The 24931-nt window shown below is 49.0% G+C and overlaps 1 protein-coding gene across 3 annotated transcripts in view; it reads right to left on the bottom strand.

Moving 5' to 3' along the window:
• Positions 1-3688: 3688 nt before the first annotated feature.
• Positions 3689-24931, bottom strand: part of LOC137547374 (uncharacterized) — a 106915-nt gene continuing 85672 nt past the window's right edge. For 2 of the 3 annotated variants that reach the window (XM_068270913.1, XM_068270915.1), the window contains exons 4-8: positions 12419-12712; positions 11829-12092; positions 10911-10993; positions 5203-6381; positions 3689-5137 (exon numbers count right to left, since the gene is read on the bottom strand). In XM_068270913.1, coding sequence (XP_068127014.1) covers positions 6349-6381; positions 10911-10993; positions 11829-12092; positions 12419-12712 — 674 coding nt within the window. In that variant the 3' untranslated portion in view covers positions 3689-5137; positions 5203-6348. The remainder of the gene's footprint in view (positions 5138-5202; positions 6382-10910; positions 10994-11828; positions 12093-12418; positions 12713-24931) is intronic. The other variant, XM_068270916.1, reaches the window with a different exon arrangement.

Below are 24931 nucleotides of genomic sequence, written 5' to 3'. Positions count from 1 at the left end.
ACCCCCTTCAAATGCATATTTAAAAAGTTCACACCCTTAGGTAACTATTTATGTTTTTTGTTTTTGTTTTTAATTGTAATTTTTTTTTTCCATTAAAAAATTTATTTGGGTAATATTTTGTTAATTTTTAATGTAGAGAAATGTGTAAACTGTAATGTAAAAAAATGTGTAGATGTAGTTTTACTATTTGGCCACCTTCATTTTTGTTTTCCCTCCTTGTACTTCTCGCTAAGCAGAAGTACAAGGGAGATGCGGAAATTTTTCCGGGCAGAAGAACTGAAGCCTCATGTGTGAGCGTTTTGGTTTTTCTGCGGGGGACAGGGATCGGTAATTGGGAACCGGGGGACACCATAGGGGCGCGATCGCGTGCGGGAGCGCAGCAGCGCGGCGGAAATGGTTAACCCTCCTGGCGGTCTATTAAAACCCGCCAGGGGGCAGCGCAGCAGTTTTTTTTTTTTTTTTAAATCATGTAGCGGGCCCAGGGCTCGCTACATGATAGCCGCTGTTCAGCGGCATCCCCCCACCCGCTTCGATCGCCTTTGGCGATCTCCGATCAGGAAATCCCGTTCAAAGAACGGGATTTCCTGGAGGGCTTCCCCCACTGCACTGATTGGCCAGGTGGCGCAGGGGGTCTGGGGGGGGGGGGGGGGGGGAGCGGAGCGGCGATCAGAGTGCACATGCAGCTAGCAAAGTGCTAGCTCCGTGTTGCAAAAAAAAAAAATTATGCAAATCGACCCAGCAGGGGCTTAGCAAGTTCATACATTACCCAGCCAGGATCCAGCGATCGCGCAGCCTCCCAGCACAGGAGCTGTGCTGGGAGGCTGCGCGATCTTCACTATGGTAAGGATCGCACATGATGTCATGCGCAAACCCGATCCTCCCCATAGAGAGACCGGAGCTGCCACACACCAGATAATAAGGTCGTTGCTTCATTGTGGACAGACCAAATTTGATCAGCTGGACAGTCACTGTTGTTCTATCATTGAGCTACCACAGCCCGGCGACCATGTGGGCTTGAAAACCGCCACGGCCTGCACTCTCGCCATGGTGCGCACCAGTCCAGCACGGCCGTCACTACACAGACAGGTGTTTGCGGTGCGTTACACAGGGAGATTCGTGTGTCAGTGTGAAGCAGTACTCTAATTACACTCCCTGATTGATGTATACACATGCAAGATGTTTTAAAGCACTTTAGGCCTCCAATTTAGCATTCAATGTGATTTCTGCCCTTACAACGCTGCTTTGCGTCCAATCCGGATTTTTCCCCGGGACTTTTGGCGTCTATCCCACTCATCCATGCAAAAACTCAGATGTTAGACCCCTTGAAACGTCTTTTCCATCACTTTTGTGGCTAGCATAAGTGTTTCTAGTGTTCAAAATTCGCCTCCCCATTGAAGTCTATTGCGGTTCGCGCGAACTGAACTTTTGCGGAAGTTTGCTAACCGAAAATCGGAGGTTCGGGCCATCTCTATGTATAAACGGGTGGATTGCAGGCGAGCGGGGGTTGCCGGACACCTTTACTAGCTAGCCTACTGCTAGCTAAAGCTTTTACTGCAATGAGAGCACATTTAATTAATTTTGGGAGACTCCTGAGAACAGAGAGTGGTATGCCTGACACAATGTCAATAAAGAAAAAAACGAAATTTTATTCAACAGGACAATAACACAAATGGACGTTTGTAGAAACGGAACTTGTTCTGCTGTATTTGTAAAATGTATTTAACTGAACTTATTAGTTTTAAGAATCAAAATTCTTTGCGGGATATGTTTTTCTTGCACATAACATGAACATTCCTGGGGAATGTTGACTAAGGCCTTGTTCACATTGCGTTCGGCTCGCGTGGCTGTCCGCAGTGGCCTTATTTTGAGGCGTTCTTTCTTTCCGACTCCCAGCGCTTTGGTGGGTGGTTTTTTTTTGGGGGGGGGGGCGGTAGCGGTTTTCGACGCGTTTTTTCCCGAGCGCTTTGATAATTAACTCCCTGACGCGAGTCAGGAAGTGAACTCTTTGATCCGGAAAATAATAAATACAATGTATTTATTCTTAAAACGCGAACGCAATCGCTCCACAAAGCGGTTTGCTTTTTTCCTATACCTCCCATTATTGCAAAAACGCCCTAAAAAGGCTCAAGCACCACTTTTCAAAACTGACAGCGCACGGAACGCTTTAGTCTAAACTACACCATAGCACAACATGGTGTAACCGCTTTCTCTGCGTTTTTGAAAAAACGCCCACGCTTAACTTTTCTAAAAACTCCTCTAATGTGAAGAGAGCCTTACTGTTGGCAGGAGGAGAGAGCAGCAACCTGGGAGCAGGAATTGTCTTTAATTTTAAACGCTCGTTAAACTGCTGCCTCTGTATAAATTCTGGCAAGCAATTATCCTATCACTCATTATGAGCAGTATGCAGACCATGGGCTCTCTTCTGGCATTTTTTTACAGCGGCACCCCTGGCTCTCAATTCCTTGCATATGGAGTCAACAAAATAGTGGTTTATAGTTAAAGCGGATCCAAGATGGAAAACTAGAACAAGACAAGTAACTTATCTATATATCTTATCTAAAGTTTAGATAGTTTACACAGCAAATCAAGCTGCAAACAGCTTCAACGGTATATGATTATTTATTCCTGTGATACAATGAGGGCAGCCATGTTCTGCTTGTGATCATTACACAGGCAAGCTGCTCTGTCTCTCCTCCCCCTCAGCCTGTGAAAACTTCACTCCCCTCTCCTCCTCCCTCTAAAATCTCTGGCTAGTAACCTCCTGCCCAGACTGAGCTCCCATAAGCCCTTCCTACATGGGTCTCAAGAGTGCCCAGGCGCTGGAAGAGCTGCGGGTGAGGCTTATTTAGTTTATAGGGTATTAAAAGCATAATATATAATTATTTTTATTTTTTTATTTTTTTTTTATTTGGCTTGAGGAATGCCCTATAAACTATATGTAAGAAACACAATTATGCAATGAGTAAAAGTTTATCTTGGATCCACTTTAAAGGGCAATTGAAGTGAGAGATGTGGAGGCTATCATATTTACTTTTAAGCAATACCAGTACCTGGCAATACCTGGCCATCATGTTGATCCTCTGCCTCCAATACTTTTAGCCACAGCCCCCCCCCCCCCCCCCCTCCAAACAAGCATGCAGCAGATCAGGTGTTTGACATTATTGTCAGATCTGACATGCTTGTTTCTGGTGGGATTCAGACACTATTGTAGCCAATCAAATCAGCAGGACAGCCGGGCAACTGGTATTGCTTAAAGGGACACTTAAGCTAGAAACAAAAAAAAAGTTTTACTCACCTGGGGCTTCTACCAGCCCCCTGCAGCAGTCCTGTGCCCTCGCAGCCACTCACTAATCCTCTGGTCCCCCGCTACCAGCTAGTTTCGTTTTTGCCGACAGGCCCGTCAGGACTGGCCACGCGTAGCTTTTTCCACATTCCCGACTGCAATTAGCGCTATTGCGGGCCGCAACGCGTACAAAAATACGCGTTGCCGCATATCTATGCGTGCGTAATGCGGCAACGCGCTAATTACAGTCGGGAATGCGGAGAAAGTTATGCATGGCCAGTCCTGACGGCAAAAATGAAACTAGCTGGCAGCGGGGGACCAGAGGATTAGTGAGTGGCTGCGAGGGCACAGGACTGCTGCAGGTCGCTGGTAGAAGCCCCAGGTGAGTAAAACTCATTTTTTTTCCCTGGCTTAAGTGTCCCTTTAAAAGGAGAAATATTACAGCCACCATATCACGCTCACTTCAGATCCCCTTTAAATAGAGATACCCTCCATGTAACCTCCCAATCTCTCCATACACTGCCCACAAATTTGACATAATAGAGCCCGATCTGACATACAGCTGAATAATGGGCAGCTACCCTACTAATTTAAAAGAAACAAAATAATGTTTAATTCCACTGAACATCCATTGGCGTTCTTGGCCTGGCAATCTCCCAGCATTGCATCTTCGGTGGGAAATGCTGCTCTCATCCATCTCCATGACAACACCAGGCAGTGCAAACGTCACACGTTCTGTAAGGATGTATAGGATTATGGAGTCCCTGTGAGGTTCCCCACTGGTCACACAAGCACACCAGCTGCAAATATATATTTCATATGCTAGGGTGACCATGCGTCCTCTTTTCCCCGGACAGGTCCTCTTTTTCAGATCTGTCCGGGGTATCCGGCCGGTCTTTTGAAATGCCCGGGGAAGAGCTCACGCAGGGGCGGCCAGCATACAGGCGAGGCACGCCCCCCGCTTGGGGCCTCACACTGCGGGGGGGGGGCTCGCTCTGCTGCTGGTGGCGGGCGGACACCGGGCGGCGGGTGTGCGGGCACCTGGCGGAACAGCGGGAGAGAGGATTTCCCACTTACCTTCCTCGATCCTGCCAGCTACTATCTACTTCCTGTCCCGGCGTCTGTCGGTATGGTAACGGCGCCCTCTGTGATGACGTAACCGCCTGTCATCACAGGGGGAGCTCTTACCAATGCGACGCGCTCCGGGAGAGGCTGAAGATAGAAGTTCTCTGCAGGATCCAGGCAGGTAAGTGGAAACTTCTCTCCCCGCCGCTGCACACACCCTCCTGGCCATACTGGGGGGGGGGGGGGGCGGGCATCTACCTATCTAACCTACACTGAGGGCATATACCTATGTAACCTATACTGAGGGCATATACCTATCTAACCTATTCTAAGGGGAAATAACTATCTAACCTACACTGAGGGCATATACCTATCTAAGCTATACTGGGGGTACTGGGGGCATATACCTATCTAAGCTATACTGGGGGCATATACCTATCTAAGCTACACTGGGGGCATATACCTATCTAAGCTACACTGGGGGCATATACCTATCTAAACTACACTGAGGGCATATACCTATCTAAGCTATACTGGGGGTACTGGGGGCATATACCTATCTAAGCTATACTGGGGGCATATACCTATCTAAGCTATACTGGGGGCATATCCCTATCTAAGCTATACTGGGGGCATATCCCTATCTAAGCTATACTGAGGGCATATCCCTATCTAAGCTATACTGAGGGCATATCCCTATCTAACCTATACTGAGGGCATATCCCTATCTAACCTACACTGAGGGCATATACCTATCTAAGCTATACTGGGGGTACTGGGGGCATATACCTATCTAAGCTATACTGGGGGTACTGGGGGCATATACCTATCTAAGCTATACTGGGGGCATATACCTATCTAAGCTATACTGGGGGCATATACCTATCTAAGCTACACTGGGGGCATATACCTATCTAAGCTACACTGGGGGCATATACCTATCTAAGCTACACTGGGGGCATATACCTATCTAAGCTACACTGGGGGCATATCCCTATCTAAGCTATACTCGGGGCATATCCCTATCTAAGCTATACTGGGGGCATATACCTATCTAACCTATACTGGGGCCATATTCCTATCTAAGCTATACTGGGGCCATATTCCTATCTAACCTATACTGCGGACATATACCTTGTCCGCACATTTGTGGGGAAATCTGCTGCCAATCTCATTGCATTTTGTGGAGAAATCTTCTGCAAATCTGATTGCATTTTGTGGTTGGCCGGCCCTCCACCATGTGGTTTGGAAAAAGAAAACGGCCCTCCATGCCCACAAAGTTGGACAGCACACTGCTAAGGTCTTGTATATTTGGCCCCACCCATGACCACGCCCACATGCTGTTGTGATTGTCCTCTTTTTTGGAAATCAAAATATGGTCATCCTATCATATGCACTTAGCAGACTCCAGAGTTGTACCTCCCAGCCAGGACACGCTCCACCCCAATAGAGCTGTCTAATGCAGGTCAATATGGCTTCTTTCCTGTACAGCTCCACTATTATGAATACAAAATATCCAGATACCTTCCTCCTTAGAAACTTCCCGACTAACCATGATGCACTTCCTGTTGTCATGTGGCCATGTCACTGTCCATGTGACCATCTCATAACAGATGTATCCTCCTGCCCAATCCATCAATAGCTTGGCTTAGCGTGTAACTACATAACTAACTACAACGTGTAACACGTACTTACAACTAACTACATAAGAGTTCCAGGTAAAAGGAAAATTGGTTTAAGACTCTTAGATTATATGGAAATGTTATCAAACATCTCTCCTTTTAGAAAAATAAGCTGTTATTTTAGCCCATCCAAATATTGCAGGGTTGCGCCACGGGGTCCTCTGTAGTTAGTCTAATCCTTCCACCACTGGCAGAGGCCACAGCATGAAGGATCTCCTCCATTCGTTTCACCAGCCGAATCTGTGACATAAACCCAAGTCTGGTCTCCTGCCACAGACTTGTAGCCATTCCCCTCTGGAGAGCCATTCTGCACGGCATTTACAGACCCTGTTCCCGCTTCTTCTTAAAGACCTGAGAACATAAAACACAGGAGGATAGATGAGATGATGGGACAGAGAACACCACACCACACATTGTACATGAGGCCTCACAAACAGCTGGGGGGAGGGGTCTGCTTCCATACAGTCATGTCTCTAGTGTTTTTCTTCCTTTACCCATCACACCAGATATACAGCAAGTAACCTCTTTATATATACAGACTACCCAGCAAGCTCATGGTGAACCAGAACTCATTGGAATGTGTGAGGGGCTACAATGGACCAAAAAGCCCTCTTACTAAAATGTTAAGCAAAACAAAAGTTTGCCTTCTTAAAACAGAAGGAATTTGGAAGAATTCAGGTTGGAGTGAGCTCTGATGTTTCCCACAATGCACCACTGATGAATATATGCAACTCCAAGAAGTTCTGGTTCACCATGAGCTTGCTGGGTAGTCTAACTCTGGGTGTTTCAAGGCCTACCCTGTAGAGCCACATTAACCACCTGTCCGCTGAGGGGTTTTCCCCCTAGAAGAGCAATTTTCACCTGTTAGCGCTCCTTCCATTCATTCACCAATAACTTAATCACTACTAATCACAATTAAATGATCTGCATCTTTTTTTTTTTTTTTTTTCACCACCAACTAGGCTTTCTATTGGGTTATTTTATTCTATTTATTCTAAATGCATTTTAAAGTGGACCCAAATTAAAAATACAAGATTTCAGAAATAAAATCTATTTTCTAAATTATAATAATAAATAGCAGCCTTTTTTCAGCTGCATGATGACAAATATAAAATATTTTACATTTATTGGAGAACCCCTCCCTTCCTTTCATATTGCCGGGACAGAATCCGGCAGACTGGTGGAGTAGTAGGTGTCTGGCAATGGATAAATTGCTAATGGCTGCCACCTGTATAACCCTAGTTATTAAAAGAGGAGGGTGAAAAGCATGCACTTATATGCTCATAGGCTTGAAGGAGTGTTTATTTATCTTTGTATGTGTCAGAGTGGTGCAACTAAATATTTTGAATTAAAAAAATGTTTGGTTTGGGTCCGCTTTAATGGGAATAATAAGAAAAAAAAAAATTTATCAGTTTTTGGCCATTATAGTTTTAAAATAATACATGCTATCATAATTAAAACCCACATATTTGTATTTGCCCATATATCCCGGTTATTACACCGTTTAAATTATGTCCCCAATAATTTATTTGGAAATAATGTTGAAGTTTTTCAGTTTTGCATCCATCACTATTTACAAGCTCATATTTTCAAAAACTATAATATGTCCTCTAGACATACATATTAAAAAAAAAGTTCAGTTCCTAAGGTAACCATTTATAGCTTTTTTATTGTCTTTTTTTATTTGGGTATTTATGAGAGTGTGTGGAAGGTAAGGAGTTAATTTTAAATGAAGTGTTGGTCTTTTTATTAAAAAAGAAAAAAAAAAATTAGGCGAGTGTAATTTTACCATTTGGCCACAAGACACCACTGAAGTCCCTACGTCCCTGGAACTTCAAGTGAAGTTTTTCAGGGCATAGATATACTGCAGCAGATGCAAGTAGTTAACCCATGCCATGCACTGATGAGGATCAACCAATCCGGAACAGTCTGTATGCATGTTGGATTATTGTGGCTCTGGAGGTGTGGTTAGCTTACAGGGATAACAAATGATGATTTGCATATTCAGAAGTGATGCATTGTGGGAGACATTATATGCTCACGCCAACCTGAACAAATACCTTCTGTGTTAAGAAGGCAAGGTTTCTGTTTTTCATTATATATTAAAGTGAAGCTAAACGTACATGGTTTACACAATGAGGTACTGGTGGGGAGGGGCATATATACATGATAAGATCCTTAATTACCAAGAGAATCCTGGTTTGGCCACATCTTAAAGGATACCCGAACTGACGTGACATGATGAGATAGACATGTGTATGTACAGTGCCTAGCACACAAATAACTAGGCTGTGTTCCTTTTTTTTTTTCCTTTCTCTGCCTAAAAGAGGCATACATATCAGGTATGTAAGTGGCTGACTCAGTCCTGACTCAGACAGGAAGTGACTACAGTGTGACCCTCACTGATAAGAAATTCCAACTATACAACACTTTCCTAGCAGAAAATGGCTTCTGAGAGCAAGAAAGAGGTAAAAAAGGGGAATTTCTTATCAGTGAGGGTCACACTGTTGTCACTTCCTGTCTGAATCAGCCACTTACATACCTGATATTTAACTCTTTCAGGCAGAGAAAGAAAAAAAAGGAGCACAGCCTAGTTATTTATGTTAGGCACTGTACATACACATGTCTATCTCATGTCACATGTCACTTCGGTTATCCTTTAACCACTGTACAAGTGTCGAGCACTCAATACCCACGCCCCAGTAATTATGTGTGTGTGTGTGTGTCCCGGCCCTTCTGCAGGTGTAATCACTCCCCCACATTGGCACAGAGGGAGGGGTGGAGGTGTAATCACTCCCCCACATTGGCACAGAGGGAGGGGTGGAGGTGCAGGAACTGCTTCTCAGACCGGGCTGTTCCCCAACATTCCGCACCCTGTGATGTCATCGCACAAGACACAATGGGCTCGATTCACAAAGCGGTGCTAACCCAGTTAGAGACTTTAGGCATGATAACCATTGCACCACTCTGGTGAAAAGCCAGTTTAGGTGTGATAAGTTTAGGCATGATAAGTTTAGGTGTGATAAGTTTAGGCATGATAAGTTTAGGTGTGATAAGTTTAGGCATGCTAAGTTTAGATAAGTTTAGATCGCTTGCAAAGTCCCGCACGCAAAGCAGCGCCATTAAACTTTATACGAAGTGCACCAGTCTTTGCTAGCGTAAAACTTTTGATCAGCTGTGCACTGCGGTGCTAACCCAGTTGGCGCTTAAACTTATCATGCCTAAACTTATCACGCCTAAACTTATCACGCCTAAACTTATCATGCCTAAACTGAGTTCAGGCATGATAAAGGGCTTTTCACCAGGGTGCTAACTGTTAGCACCGCTTTGTGAATCAGGCCCAATGTATCAAGACTGCACAAGCTAAAATATTCCACTAATCAATAAAACAAGATGTAGAAGGAAGCAGTCATATGGTGGTGCGCTTTACAATGTATTGCAATAATCTGCTATTGGATTGTAATATGGCAACAGTCTGTACAGGCAGCAGATGCTCCCATATCCTGGGGTATGGTGCCAGGGATCCACTTCGATACACGGGGCATAGCAGAGGCTCCACCACACCTTGCGGCACTCACTGTCAATGGTGGCAAAAAAAAAAAAAAAAAAAAAAAGATTGGGTCTCAAAGCACTTGTGGCGCAGTTAACTGTCTTCCCCTCACTCTCTGGGCAATGCAGATAGGATCCAGACACCCACCTGCTGCCCTATATGGCCACCCACCTCTAAGGTGTGGGGCAGGCACAGTGAAAATAGGTCACAAGATGGAGGAGCGCATTGGCTAAAAAGGCGAGGGCGTTCCACTGCAATTATGCTCTGCAAGATGGCAGAGAGAAGAGATGGAGGAGGGGGGGGGGGAGGGGGACCTTGCCCCAGCGGCAGCTGCTACTCTATAGGGGCCCTGGAGCAGCACTGTTAGCTTAGGAGAGGGTGCAAGAGAAGATGCTGTACAAGAAACCCCTGTACAATGAAGACACACCAGCTTGAGAATATGGTTTGTCTTGCTTTTTGTCCTCTAAACCTAGGTGAGTATGAGGCAGGGAGCTCTGCACTGATATCTTCTGCAGCACTGTACAGAGTACATAGTCCCATCACTGACTGTCCTCATGTCTAATGTCCAAACATATTATTATGATTTATTTATACAGCACTGACATGACTATGTACTGTGTAAAGTGCTGCAGAAGATGTCACAGACTATCCTCAGAGAAACTCACATCTACATCTAATACTACTGTAGTCATAGTCTGATAGTCCTACCACAAACTAAAGGTGAGCACTAATTATCCAATTTCAAGAACGATTGACGGGCTGATCTGATTAAATGTGATCAGTTGGAAATGATCTATGAGGTCTGTGACATCTTCTGCAGCACAGTCATGTCACTGACTATCCTCAGAGGAGCTCACACTCTAATCCTACCATAGTCATAGTCTAATGTCCTACCATATTATTATCATGTATTCATATAGCACTGACATCTTCTGCAGCACTTTACAGAGTACAAAGTCATGTCACTGACTGTCCTCAGAGGAGCTCACAATGTAATCCTACCATAGTCATAGCCTAATGTCCTACCATATTATTATTATTATGTATTTATATAGCACTGAAATCTTCTGCAGCACTTTACAGAGTACATAGTACATAGTCATGTCACTAACTGTCCTCAGAGGAGCTCACAATCTAGTCATAGTTTGATGTCCTTTTAGGGAGGGGAGCGATGTTATGGGAACCTGAATTACTCTTTTATAAGACAACGGGAGCATACAAACTCCATGCTTCTGGCTTAGAGATTCAAACCCGGGACCCCAGCGCTGCAAGGCAGGAGAGCTAGGCACCATGCTATGTAACTGTACACAGAGAAAGAGGTAACACTCACCCAAAAAGTAATGCAGATAATCAGCACTACCACCAGTACAGCAACCACGACACTCACTATTAATCCGACATTTGAATCAGGCCCTGTAAGAAAATAAAAAAAGTGTATAAAAAACACCTGAAACTTAAGGGGAACCTAAAGTGACATAAAAAAAGAGTTTCACTTACCTGGGGCTTCTACCAGCCCTCTGCCTGCGCCGGTCCTTAACGATCCTCCATTCCCCCGCCGCGGCGCAGTTTCGTTTCTGCTGACTGGGGTCGGCAGGCCACTGTGACTGCTCAGGACGCTCTGGCAGACAGTAACATGAACAAGGATGCGCACGGCCCTGGCCATGCAGGCGCAGTGGCCCGCCCACTCCCAGTCAGCAGAAACTAAACTAACCCGCGTGGGGGAACGGAGGATCGTTGAGGACTGGCGCGGGCACAGGACGGCTGCAGGGACTGGGTAGAACTAAGTGAAACTCTTTCTTTACTTCGCTTTACGTTCCCTTTAAATGCTACAGATACACAACATCAGTATATATATTTTGGGAGGTCATGTGACATCTCACCTGTATGATCCTCCATAAGGAAAGCATAGAAGAGAACATGAAACAGTCACTATTCTGTGTCCATGTCACACTATGACACCACACTCTCCCCCCCTCTATATAGGTCACGTGATCACCCCAGTACCCGCCCCCTTACCCCTGATCTCCAGCCAGTGGTCCTGAACTTCCTCACTGACCCCGCTCCCTCCCCCCTCTATACCAGCTGGTGGCCCCGGCACAGCACCCCCACCCTAATACAGGTCACATGATCACCCCAGTACACCTCCCCCACACACACCTGTTATCTCCAGACGGTGGTCCCGGACCTCCTCACTGACACCACCCCCTCTATACAGGTCACATGATCACCCCAGTACCCGCCCCCTTACCTCTGATCTCCAGCCGGTGGTCCCGGACCTCCTCACTGACGGGGTTTGTGACCCTGACCCGGAATGTCCTCTCGGCATCGTCTCTCTGCACACTCGGGATAATCAGCGTCCTGTTGTCATCTCTCAGCCGGTATCTCTCAGGGAGACGCCCCCAGTCCAGCTCCCAGGTCACATGGCTCTCTTCTCCAGAGAACTGGACAGTCACAGCAATGTCCTCCCCCAGCCGGCTGCTGGTACTGCTTATGTTGTAGAGGAGAACCGGATCTGCAATGATCAGGAGAAGGACACGCCCCATCAGTCATGTGACACCAGCACAGAGACATGGCATAGATTGCTAGCTCTTGTACCCACACTGATCATGTGATCTGCAGCTCCTCCCCCCACATACATTCCCCATCAGTCATGTGTCACCAGCACAGAGACATGGCATAGATTGCTAGCTCCTGTACCCACACTGATCATGTGATCTGCAGCCCCTCCCCCACATACAGTCACCAGTGTTCCTGGTCTCTATGTAATGCAGTATAGCGTCAGCTCCCCCCATACAATAGAGGTTAGGGGGAAGTGTAATGCAGGATATGGGCTCTTACCCAGCACACGGATGGATGTAGAGGTCAGGAATTTATCTCCAGCAACCCGATCCAGGACCGCATACACACAGGAGTCTCCCCTCCCAGCCTGGGGGAGGGTCCAGCAGCCACTGCTGGTGTCCAGGTGGAGTCTGGGCTGAAAGTGGTCAGTGTGGCTGATGTGACAGACCAGCTGCAGCAGCCTCTCCCTCTCGTCCCCTCCACATCGCCTGGAGAGCAGCAGGATCGGGAGCTCGTCAGGACATTTCATATCACACCGAGTGAAGTCTGTTCCGGTCTGTATGTATTCCGGGACTGAGAATATAAAATGAGATTTCAGTAACAGAGAGAGTGACAGAAATATAGTTGCAAACATAGACAATCATTTTATATAAATTTGATGGGAAGAGTTGGCCTGTCCTGATCTGCAGTTACGCCAGGATTGCCATTGCTGGAGGGCTGGATAGGGAAATATACATCACATCCCGCTACTCACAACATGAAGAAATGACAGCATCACTCCTGAACAGACACGGCTGCTGATGGTAAATACAGGATTATTCTATAGAAGCACATTATGTGCAATGTCTGTTTCCTGAATGCCAGATTCTAGTTCCCAAGTCCTCTACTGCCCCATTACTCAGATAAACTACTAGAATTCCATCTGGAGTCAGGAAGGAATTTACTTCTCTTTTAGGGCTAATTGGTCCAAGCTTTGGTTTAAAACTGAAAATAGTTCAGACCTACTGCTGATGCTGTAACGACACGTCATCAGCATCCTGGCTAGCAACACGTCTGTTGCTATGCAGGGGGACAGAGGTATGAAAGCAGCTTGCAATGGAGCCAATTCTCATTGGGGCAGGGAACAATGTGGTCCAGCAATGCTCGGGCCGCTGTACACAGGCTGAATAACCCCCAGCCGAGGTCAGACCAGCATGTGTACGTAGCATAAAATGCAAATGTAATGCAGCTTAGAACTAGGCCATCTAAATGCTGCTGGTGCAGATTTCAGAGCACAGCAACCTCATGCTGCCATGTCAGACCACGCCCCAGCCTGATTTGTTTGCGCCTATAATCTCCAGGCTGAACATATTCCTCATTTTCGTGAGAATAGCCGTGTTTAGCTGCAAAGGTGGATCCATCCCTATCAGCAATATTCTTGGCTATCCGTTGATACCAAGAGGTAGTCCGCATACTCTTCTCTGCTGCCCACTTTTCTTGAACATTTGTGCTCCATTTCAACAGGTAAGGAGTTTTTTTTTTGCCTTGTGAGCTAGGATCTGGCTTATTCTTGTCCCAAACCATCTTGGAGGGTACACTGACGTAGAGGAGTGGAGGAGACACAGAAAGGGAGAGAGAGAATATAAAAGGAAAAGCAGGAGGAGAGCTCAGAGGGAGAGGAGTGGAGGAGAGACCACAGAAAGGAGAGAGAGGATAAAGGAAGAGCAGGAGGAGAGCTCAGAGGGGGAGGAGAGACCACAGAAAGGAAGAGAGGATAAAGGAAGAGCAGGAGGAGAGCTGAGAGGGGGAGGAGTGGAGAAGAGACCACAGAAAGGAGAGAGAGGATAAAGGAAGAGCAGGAGGAGAGCTCAGAGGGGGAGGAGGGGAGACCACAGAAAGGGAGAGAGGGGAGAAAGGAAGAGCAGGAGGAGAGAGGGGTAAAGGAAGAGCAGGAGGAGAGCTCAGAGGGAGAGGAGGGGAGGAGAGGCCACAGAAAGGGAGAGAGGATAAAGGAAGAGCAGGAGGAGAGCTCAGAGGGGGAGGAGGGGAAGAGAGACCACAGAAAGGAGAGGGAGGATAAAGGAAGAGCAGGAGGAGAGCTCAGAGGGAGAGGAGAGACCACAGAAAGGAGAGAGAGGATAAAGGAGGAGCAGGAGGAGAGCTCAGAGGGGGAGGAGAGACCACAGAAAGGGAGAGAGAGGATAAAGGAGGAGCAGGAGGAGAGCTCAGAGGGAGAGGAGACCACAGAAAGGAGAGAGAGAATAAAGGAAGAGCAGGAGGAGAGCTCAGAGGGGGAGGAGGGGAGGAAAGGCCACAGAAAGGAGAGGGAGAGGATAAAGGAAGAGCAGGAGGAGAGCTCAGAGGGAGAGGAGGGGAGGAGAGACCACAGAAAGGAGGGGGAGGATAAAGGAAGAGCAGGAGGAGAGCTCAGAGGGGGAGGAGGGGAGGAGAGACCACAGAAAGGAGAGAGAGGATAAAGGAAGAGCAGGAGGAGAGCTCAGAGGGAGAGGAGGGGAGGAGAGACCACAGAAAGGGAGAGAGAGGGGATAAAGGAAGAGCAGGAGGCGAGCTCAGAGGGAGAGGAGGGGAGGAGAGACCACAGAAAGGGAGAGAGGATAAAGGAAGAGCAGGAGGAGAGGAGAGACAACAGAAAGGGATAGAGGATAAAGGAAGAGCAGGAGGAGGATGATGAGGAGGAAGAGGAGGAGCGCTCAGAGAGAGGGGTAAAGGAAGAGCAGGAGGAGAGCTCAGAGGGAGAGGAGGGGAGGAGAGACCACAGAAAGGGAGAGAGAGGATAAAGGAAGAGCAGGAGGAGAGCTCAGAGGGGGAGGAGGGACCACAGAAGGAGAGATAACAGAAAGGGAGAGAGGATAAAGGAAGAGCAGGAGGAGGATGAGGAGGAGCACTCAGAGAGAGGGGTAAAGGAAGAGCAGGAGGAGAGCTCAGAGGGAGAGGAGGGGAGGAGAGACCACAGAAAGGAGAGGGAGGATAAAGGAAGAGCAGGAGGAGAGCTCAGAGGGAGGAGAGGGGAGGCCACAGAAAGGAGAGAGAGAATAGAGGAAGAGCAGGACGAGAGCTCAGAGGGAGAACAGGGGAGGAGAGACCACAGAAAGGAGAGAGGGGATAAAGGAAGAGCAGGAGGAGAGCTCAGAGGGAGGGTAGACCACAAAAAGGAAAGAGGATAAAGGAAGAGCAGGAGGAGGAGGAGAGACCACAGAAAGGAAAGAGGATAAAGGAAGAGCAGGAGGAAAAGGAGGGACCACAGAAAGGAAAGAGAGGATAAAGGAAGAGCAGGAGGAGGAGGAGAGACCACATAAAGGAGAGAGAGGATAAAGGAAGAGCAGGAGGAGGAGGAGGAGAGACCACAGAAAGGAAAGAGAGGATAAAGGAAGAGCAGGAGGAGGAGGAGGAGAGACCACAGAAAGGAGAGAGGATAAAGGAAGAGCAGGAGGAGAGCTCAGAGGGAGAGGAGGGGAGGAGAGACCACAGAAAGGAGAGAGGATAAAGGAGGAGTAGGAGGAGAGCTCAGAGGGGGAGGAGGAGAGGAGAGACCACAGAAAAGGAGAGAGAGGATAAAGGAAGAGCAGGAGGAGAGCTCAGAGGGAGAGGAGGGGAGGAGAGACCACAGAAAGGAGAGGGAGAGGATAAAGGAAGAGCAGGAGGAGAGCTCAGAGGGGGAGGAAAGACCACAGAAAGGGAGAGAGAGGATAAAGGAAGAGCAGGGGGAGAGCTCAGAGGGGGAGGAGGGGAGACCACAGAAAGGAGAGAGAGAATAAAGGAAGAGCAAGAGGAGAGCTCAAAGGGGGAGGGGGAGGAGAGACCACAGAAAGGGAGAGAAAGGATAAAGGAAGAGCAGGAGGAGGAGAGCTCAGAGGGGGAGGAGGGGAGGAGATACCACAGAAAGGAGAGAGAGGATAAAAGAAGAGCAGGAGAAGAGCTCAGAGGGGAGGAGAGACCACAGAAAGGGAGAGAGAGGATAAAGGAAGAGCAGGAGGAGAGCTAAGAGGGGGAGGGGGAGGAGAGACCACAGAAAGGGAGAGGATAAAGGAAGAGCAGGAGGAGAGCTCAGAGGGGGAGGGGGAGGAGAGACCACAGAAAGGGAGAGAGAGGATAAAGGAAGAGCAGGAGAAGAGCTCAGAGGAAGAGGAGGGGAGGAGAGACCACAGAAAGGAGAGAGAGAATAAAGGAAGAGCAGGAGGAGAGCTCAGAGCGGGAGGGGGAGGAGAGACCACAGAAAGGGAGAGAGAGGATAAAGGAAGAGCAGGAGGAGAGCTCAGAGGGATAGGAGAGACCACAGAAAGGACAGAGAGAATAAAGGAAGAGCAGGAGGAGAGCTCAGAGGGAGAGGAGTGGAGGAGAGACCACAGGAAGGAGAGAGAGGATAAAGGAAGAGAAGGAGGAGGAGTCATAGGGTGAGGAGTGAAGGGGACACCACAGAAAAGAGAGAGAGGATAAAGGAAGAGCAGGAGGAGAGCTCAGAGGGAGGGTAGACCACAGAAAGGGAGAGAGAGGATAAAGGAAGAGCAGGAGGAGAGCTCAGAGGGAGAGGAGGGGAGGAGAGACCACAGAAAGGAGAGAGAGAATAAAGGAAGAGCAGGAGGAGAGCTCAGAGGGGGAGGGGGAGGAGAGACCACAAAAAGGGAGAGAGAGGATAAAGGAAGAGCAGGAGGAGAGCTCAGAGGGAGAGGAGGGGAGGAGAGACCACAGAAAGGAGAGGGAGGATAAAGGAAGAGCAGGAGGAGAGCTCAGAGGGAGAGGAGGGGAGGCCACAGAAAGGAGAGAGAGAATAGAGGAAGAGCAGGACGAGAGCTCAGAGGGAGAACAGGGGAGGAGAGACCACAGAAAGGAGAGAGAGAATAAAGGAAGAGCAGGAGAAGAGCTCAGAGGGAGGGTAGACCACAAAAAGGAAAGAGGATAAAGGAAGAGCAGGAGGAGGAGGAGAGACCACAGAAAGGAAAGAGAGGATAAAGGAAGAGCAGGAGGAAAAGGAGAGACCACAGAAAGGAAAGAGAGGATAAAGGAAGAGGAGGAGGAGAGACCATAGAAAGGAAAGAGAGGATAAAGAAAGAGCAGGAGGAGGAGGAGGAGAGACCATAGAAAGGAAAGAGAGGATAAAGGAAGAGCAGGAGGAGGAGAGACCACAGAAAGGAAAGAGAGGATAAAGGAAGAACAGGAGGAGGAGGAGAGACCACAGAAAGGAGAGAGAGGATAAAGGAAGAGCAGGAGGAGAGCTCAGAGGGAGAGGAGGGGAGGAGATACCACAGAAAGGAGAGAGGATAAAGGAGGAGTAGGAGGAGAGCTCAGAGGGAGAGGAGGAGAGGAGAGACCACAGAAAGGGAGAGAGAGGATAAAGGAAGAGCAGGAGGAGAGCTCAGAGGGAGAGGAGAGACCACAGAAAAGGAAGAGAGGATAAAGGAAGAGCAGGAGGAGAGCTCAGAGGGAGAGGAGGGGAGACCACAGAAAGGGAGAGAGGATAAAGGAAGAGCGGGAGGAGAGCTCAGAGGGAGAGGAGGGGAGGAGAGACCACAGAAAGGAGAGGGAGAGGATAAAGGAAGAGCAGGAGGAGAGCTCAGAGGGGGAGGGGGAGGAGAGACCACAGAAAGGGAGAGAGAGGATAAAGGAAGAGCAGGAGGAGAGCTCAGAGGGAGAGGAGAGACCACAGAAAAGGAAGAGAGGATAAAGGAAGAGCAGGAGGAGAGCTCAGAGGGGGAGGAGGGGAGACCACAGAAAGGAGAGAGAGAATAAAGGAAGAGCAGGAGGAGAGCTCAGAGGGGGAGGAGAGACCACAGAAAGGGAGAGAGAGGATAAAGGAAGAGCAGGAGAAGAGCTCAGAGGGAGAGGAGGGGAGGAGAGACCACAGAAAGGAGAGAGAGAATAAAGGAAGAGCGGGAGGAGAGCTCAGAGGGAGAGGAGAGGAGGGGAGACCACAGAAAGGAGAGAGGATAAAGGAAGAGCAGGAGGAGAGCTCAGAGGGGGAGGAGGGGAGACCACAGAAAGGAGAGAGAGAATAAAGGAAGAGCAGGAGGAGAGCTCAGATGGAGAGGAGGGGAGGAGAGACCACAGAAAGGGAGAGAGAGGATAAAGGAAGAGCAGGAGAAGAGCTCAGAGGGAGAGGAGGGGAGGAGAGACCACAGAAAGGAGAGAGAGAATAAAGGAAGAGCAGGAGGAGAGCTCAGAGGGGGAGGAGGGGAGACCACAGAAAGGAGAGAGAGAATAAAGGAAGAGCAGGAGAAGAGCTCAGAGGGAGAGGAGGGGAGGAGAGACCACAGAAAGGAGAGAGGATAAAGGAAGAGCAGGAGGAGAGCTCAGAGGGAGAGGAGGGGAGGAGAGACCACAGAAAGGAGAGGGAGAGGATAAAGGAAGAGCAGGAGGAGAGCTCAGAGGGGGAGGGGGAGGAGAGACCACAGAAAGGGAGAGAGAGGATAAAGGAAGAGCAGGAGGAGAGCTCAGAGGGGGAGGGGGAGGAGAGACCACAGAAAGGGAGAGAGAGGATAAAGGAAGAGCAGGAGGAGAGCTCAGAGGGGGAGGGGGAGGAGAGACCACAGAAAGGGAGAGAGAGGATAAAGGAAGAGCAGGAGAAGAGCTCAGAGGAAGAGGAGGGGAGGAGAGACCACAGAAAGGAGAGAGAGAATAAAGGAAGAGCAGGAGGCGAGCTCAGAGGGAGGGTAGACCACAGAAAGGGAGAGAGGATAAAGGAAGAGCAGGAGGAGAGCTCAGAGGGAGAGGAGGGGAGGAGAGACCACAGAAAGGGAGAGGATAAAGGAAGAGCAGGAGGAGAGCTCAGAGGGGAAGGGGGAGGAGAGACCACAGAAAAGAGAGAGAGGATAAAGGAAGAGCAGGAGCAGAGCTCAGAGGGAGGGTAGACCACAGAAAGGGAGAGAGGATAAAGGAAGAGCAGGAGGAGAGCTCAGAGGGAGAGGAGGGGAGGAGAGACCACAGAAAGGAGAGAGAGAATAAAGGAAGAGCAGGAGGAGAGCTCAGAGGGAGAGGAGGGGAGGAGAGACCACAGAAAGGATAGAGAGAATAAAGGAAGAGCAGGAGAAGAGCATAGAGGGGGAGGAGGGGAGGAGAGGCCACAGAAAGGGAGAGAGAGGGGATAAAGGAAGAGCAGGAGGAGAGCTCAGAGGGGGAGGAGGGGAGGAGAGACTACAGAAAGGGAGAGGATAAAGGAAGAGCAGGAGGAGAGCTCAGATGAGGACATACCACTGAAAGGAGAGAGAGAATAAGGGAAGAGCAGGAGGAGAGCTCAGAGGGAGGGGAGGAGAGACCACAGAAAGGGGGAGAGGATAAAGGAAGAGCAGGAGGAGAGGAGAGACAACAGAAAGGGATAGAGGATAAAGGAAGAGCAGGAGGAGGATGATGAGGAGGAAGAGGAGGAGCGCTCAGAGAGAGGGGTAAAGGAAGAGCAGGAGGAGAGCTCAGAGGGAGAGGAGGGGAGACCACAGAAAGGAGAGAGAGAATAAAGGAAGAGCAGGAGGAGAGCTCAGAGGGAGAGGAGGGGAGACCACAGAAAGGAGAGAGAGAATAAAGGAAGAGCAGGAGGAGAGCTCAGAGGGAGAGGAGGGGAGGAGAGACCACAGAAAGGGAGAGAGAGGATAAAGGAAGAGCAGGAGGAGAGCTCAGAGGGGGAGGAGAGACCACAGAAAGGGAGAGAGAGGATAAAGGAAGAGCAGGAGGAGAGCTCAGAGGGAGAGGAGGGGAGACCACAGAAAGGACAGAGAGAATAAAGGAAGAGCAGGAGAAGAGCTCAGAGGGGGAGGAGGGGAGGAGAGACCACAGAAAGGGAGAGAGGATAAAGGAAGAGCAGGCGGAGAGCTCAGAGGGAGAGGAGTGGAGGAGAGACCACAGAAAGGAGAGAGAGAATAGAGGAAGAGCAGGACGAGAGCTCAGAGGGAGGGTAGACCACAGAAAGGAAAGAGAGGATAAAGGAAGAGCAGGAGGAGGAGAGACCACAGAAAGGAAAGAGAGGATAAAGGAAGAGCAGGAGGAGAGCTCAAAAGGAGAACAGGGGAGGAGAGACCACAGAAAGGAAAGAGAGGATAAAGGAAGAGCAGGAGGAGGAGGGGAGACCACAGAAAGGAAAGAGAGGATAAAGGAAGAGCAGGAGGAGGAGGAGGAGGAGAGACCACAGAAAGGAAAGAGGATAAAGGAAGTGCAGGAGGAGGAGGAGGAGGAGAGACCACAGAAAGGAAAGAGGATAAAGGAAGTGCAGGAGGAGGAGGAGGAGAGACCACAGAAAGGAAAGAGGATAAAGGAAGTGCAGGAGGAGGAGGAGAGACCACAGAAAGGAAAGAGAGGATAAAGGAAGAGCAGGAGGAGAGCTCAGAGGGGGAGGAGGAGAGACCACGGAAAGGAGAGAGAGGATAAAGGAAGAGCAGGGGGAGGAGGAGGAGGAGAGACCACAGAAAGGAGAGAGAGGATAAAGGAAGAGCAGGAGAAGGAGGAGGAGAGACCACAGAAAGGAGAGAGAGGATAAAGGAAGAGCAGGAGGAGGAGAGACCACGGAAAGGAGAGAGAGGATAAAGGAAGAGCAGGAGGAGGAAAGACCACGGAAAGGAGAGAGAGGATAAAGGAAGAGCAGGAGGAGGAGGAGAGACCACAGAAAGGAGAGAGAGGATAAAGGAAGAGCAGGAGGAGGAGGAGAGACCACGGAAAGGAAAGAGAGGATAAAGGAAGAGCAGGAGGAGGAGAAGAGACCACAGAAAGGAAAGAGAGGATAAAGGAAGAGCAGGAGGAGGAGGAGAGACCACAGAAAGGAAAGAGAGGATAAAGGAAGAGCAGGAGGAGGAGGAGGAGAGACCACAAAAAGGAAAGAGAGGATAAAGGAAGAGCAGGAGGAGGAGGAGAGACCACAGGAAGGAAAGAGAGGGTAAAGGAAGAGCAGGAGGAGGAGGAGAGACCACAGAAAGGAAAGAGAGGATAAAGGAAGAGCAGGAGGAGGAAGAGAGACCACAGAAAGTAAAGAGAGGATAAAGGAAGAGCAGGAGGAGGAGAGACCACAGAAAGGAAAGAGAGGATAAAGGAAGAGCAGGAGAAGGAGGAGGAGAGACCACAGAAAGGAAAGAGGATAAAGGAAGAGCAGGAGGAGGAAGAGAGACCATAGAAAGGAAGAGAGGATAAAGGAAGAGCAGGGGGAGGAGGAGGAGAGACCACGGAAAGGAGAGAGAGGATAAAGGAAGAGGAGGAGGAGGAGGAGAGACCACAGAAAGGAAAGAGGATAAAGGAAGAGCAGGAGGAGGAGGAGGAGAGACCACAGAAAGGAAAGAGAGGATAAAAGAAGAGCAGGAGGAGGAGGAGATACCACAGAAAGGAGAGATAACAGAAAGGGAGAGAGGATAAAGGAAGAGCAGGAGGAGGAGGAGAGACCATAGAAAGGAAGAGAGGATAAAGGAAGAGCAGGAGGAGGAGGAGAGACCACGGAAAGGAAAGAGAGGATAAAGGAAGAGCAGGAGGAGGAGAAGAGACCACAGAAAGGAAAGAGAGGATAAAGGAAGAGCAGGAGGAGGAGGAGAGACCACAGAAAGGAAGAGAGGATAAAGGAAGAGGAGGAGGAGGAGGAGAGACCACAAAAAGGAAAGAGAGGATAAAGGAAGAGCAGGAGGAGGAGGAGGAGAGACCACAGAAAGGAAAGAGAGGATAAAGGAAGAGCAGGAGGAGGAGGAACCACAGAAAGGAAAGAGAGGATAAAGGAAGAGCAGGAGGAGGAGGAGAGACCACAGAAAGTAAAGAGAGGATAAAGGAAGAGCAGGAGGAGGAGAGACCACAGAAAGGAAAGAGAGGATAAAGGAAGAGCAGGAGAAGGAGAGACCACAGAAAGGAAAGAGGATAAAGGAAGAGCAGGAGGAGGAGGAGAGACCATAGAAAGGAAGAGAGGATAAAGGAAGAGCAGGGGGAGGAGGAGGAGAGACCACGGAAAGGAGAGAGAGGATAAAGGAAGAGGAGGAGGAGAGACCACAGAAAGGAGAGAGAGGATAAAGGAAGAGCAGGAGGAGGAGGAGAGACCACAGAAAGGAAAGAGGATAAAGGAAGAGCAGGAGGAGGAGGAGGAGAGACCACAGAAAGGAAAGAGAGGATAAAAGAAGAGCAGGAGGAGGAGGAGATACCACAGAAAGGAGAGATAACAGAAAGGGAGAGAGGATAAAGGAAGAGCAGGAGGAGGAGGAGAGACCACAGAAAGGAAAGAGAGGATAAAGGAAGAGCAGGAGGAGGAGGAGAGACCACAGAAAGTAAAGAGAGGATAAAGGAAGAGCAGGAGGAGGAGAGACCACAGAAAGGAAAGAGAGGATAAAGGAAGAGCAGGAGGAGGAGAGACCACAGAAAGGAAAGAGAGGATAAAGGAAGAGCAGGAGAAGGAGGAGGAGAGACCACAGAAAGGAAAGAGGATAAAGGAAGAGCAGGAGGAGGAGGAGAGACCATAGAAAGGAAGAGAGGATAAAGGAAGAGCAGGGGGAGGAGGAGGAGAGACCACGGAAAGGAGAGAGAGGATAAAGGAAGAGCAGGAGGAGGAGGAGAGACCATAGAAAGGAAGAGAGGATAAAGGAAGAGCAGGAGGAGGAGGAGAGACCACAGAAAGGAAAGAGAGGATAAAGGAAGAGCAGGAGGAGGAGGAGAGACCACAGAAAGTAAAGAGAGGATAAAGGAAGAGCAGGAGGAGGAGAGACCACAGAAAGGAAAGAGAGGATAAAGGAAGAGCAGGAGAAGGAGGAGGAGAGACCACAGAAAGGAAAAAGGATAAAGGAAGAGCAGGAGGAGGAGGAGAGACCATAGAAAGGAAGAGAGGATAAAGGAAGAGCAGGGGGAGGAGGAGGAGAGAGAGGATAAAGGAAGAGGAGGAGGAGAGACCACAGAAAGGAAAGAGAGGATAAAGGAAGAGGAGGAGGAGGAGGAGAGACCACAGAAAGGAAAGAGGATAAAGGAAGAGCAGGAGGAGGAGGAGGAGAGACCACAGAAAGGAAAGAGAGGATAAAAGAAGAGCAGGAGGAGGAGGAGATACCACAGAAAGGAGAGATAACAGAAAGGGAGAGAGGATAAAGGAAGAGCAGGAGGAGGAGGAGAGACCATAGAAAGGAAGAGAGGATAAAGGAAGAGCAGGAGGAGGAGGAGAGACCACAGAAAGGAAAGAGGATAAAGGAAGAGCAGGAGGAGGAGGAGATACCACAGAAAGGAGAGATAACAGAAAGGGAGAGAGGATAAAGGAAGAGCAGGAGGAGGAGGAGAGACCATAGAAAGGAAGAGAGGATAAAGGAAGAGCAGGAGGAGGAGGAGAGACCACAGAAAGGAAAGAGGATAAAGGAAGAGCAGGAGGAGGAGGAGATACCACAGAAAGGAGAGATAACAGAAAGGGAGAGAGGATAAAGGAAGAGCAGGAGGAGGAGGAGAGACCATAGAAAGGAAAGAGAGGATAAAGGAAGAGCAGGAGGAGGAGGAGAGACCACAGAAAGTAAAGAGAGGATAAAGGAAGAGCAGGAGGAGGAGAGACCACAGAAAGGAAAGAGAGGATAAAGGAAGAGCAGGAGAAGGAGGAGGAGAGACCACAGAAAGGAAAAAGGATAAAGGAAGAGCAGGAGGAGGAGGAGAGACCATAGAAAGGAAGAGAGGATAAAGGAAGAGCAGGGGGAGGAGGAGGAGAGAGAGGATAAAGGAAGAGGAGGAGGAGAGACCACAGAAAGGAGAGAGAGGATAAAGGAAGAGGAGGAGGAGAGACCACAGAAAGGAAAGAGGATAAAGGAAGAGCAGGAGGAGGAGGAGGAGAGACCACAGAAAGGAAAGAGAGGATAAAAGAAGAGCAGGAGGAGGAGGAGATACCACAGAAAGGAGAGATAACAGAAAGGGAGAGAGGATAAAGGAAGAGCAGGAGGAGGAGGAGAGACCATAGAAAGGAAGAGAGGATAAAGGAAGAGCAGGAGGAGGAGGAGAGACCACAGAAAGGAAAGAGGATAAAGGAAGAGCAGGAGGAGGAGGAGAGACCACAGAAAGTAAAGAGAGGATAAAGGAAGAGCAGGAGGAGGAGAGACCACAGAAAGGAAAGAGAGGATAAAGGAAGAGCAGGAGAAGGAGGAGGAGAGACCACAGAAAGGAAAAAGGATAAAGGAAGAGCAGGAGGAGGAGGAGAGACCATAGAAAGGAAGAGAGGATAAAGGAAGAGCAGGGGGAGGAGGAGGAGAGAGAGGATAAAGGAAGAGGAGGAGGAGAGACCACAGAAAGGAAAGAGAGGATAAAGGAAGAGCAGGAGGAGGAGGAGAGACCACAGAAAGGAGAGAGAGGATAAAGGAAGAGCAGGAGGAGGAGGAGAGACCACGGAAAGGAAAGAGAGGATAAAGGAAGAGCAGGAGGAGGAGAAGAGACCACATAAAGGAAAGAGGATAAAGGAAGAGCAGGAGGAGGAGGAGAGACCACAGAAAGGAAAGAGAGGATAAAAGAAGAGCAGGAGGAGGAGGGGAGACCACAGAAAGGAAAGAAAGGATAAAGGAAGAGCAGGAGGAGGAGGAGAGACCACAGAAAGGAAAGAGAGGATAAAAGAAGAGCAGGAGGAGGAGGAGAAACCACAGAAAGGAAAGAGGATAAAGGCAGAGCAGGAGGAGGAGGAGGAGGAGGAGAGACCACAGAAAGGAAAGAGAGGATAAACGCAGAGCAGGAGGAGGAGAAGGAGAGACCACAGAAAGGAGAGAGAGGATAAAGGAAGAGCAGGAGGAGGAGAGACCACGGAAAGGAGAGAGAGGATAAAGGAAGAGCAGGAGGAGGAAAGACCACGGAAAGGAGAGAGAGGATAAAGGAAGAGCAGGAGGAGGAGGAGAGACCACAGAAAGGAGAGAG

This window comes from Hyperolius riggenbachi, chromosome 2 (assembly GCF_040937935.1).
Source record: "Hyperolius riggenbachi isolate aHypRig1 chromosome 2, aHypRig1.pri, whole genome shotgun sequence".
NCBI classification, from domain to species: Eukaryota; Metazoa; Chordata; class Amphibia; order Anura; family Hyperoliidae; genus Hyperolius; species Hyperolius riggenbachi.
This window is presented reverse-complemented; position numbering and strand designations above follow the sequence as displayed.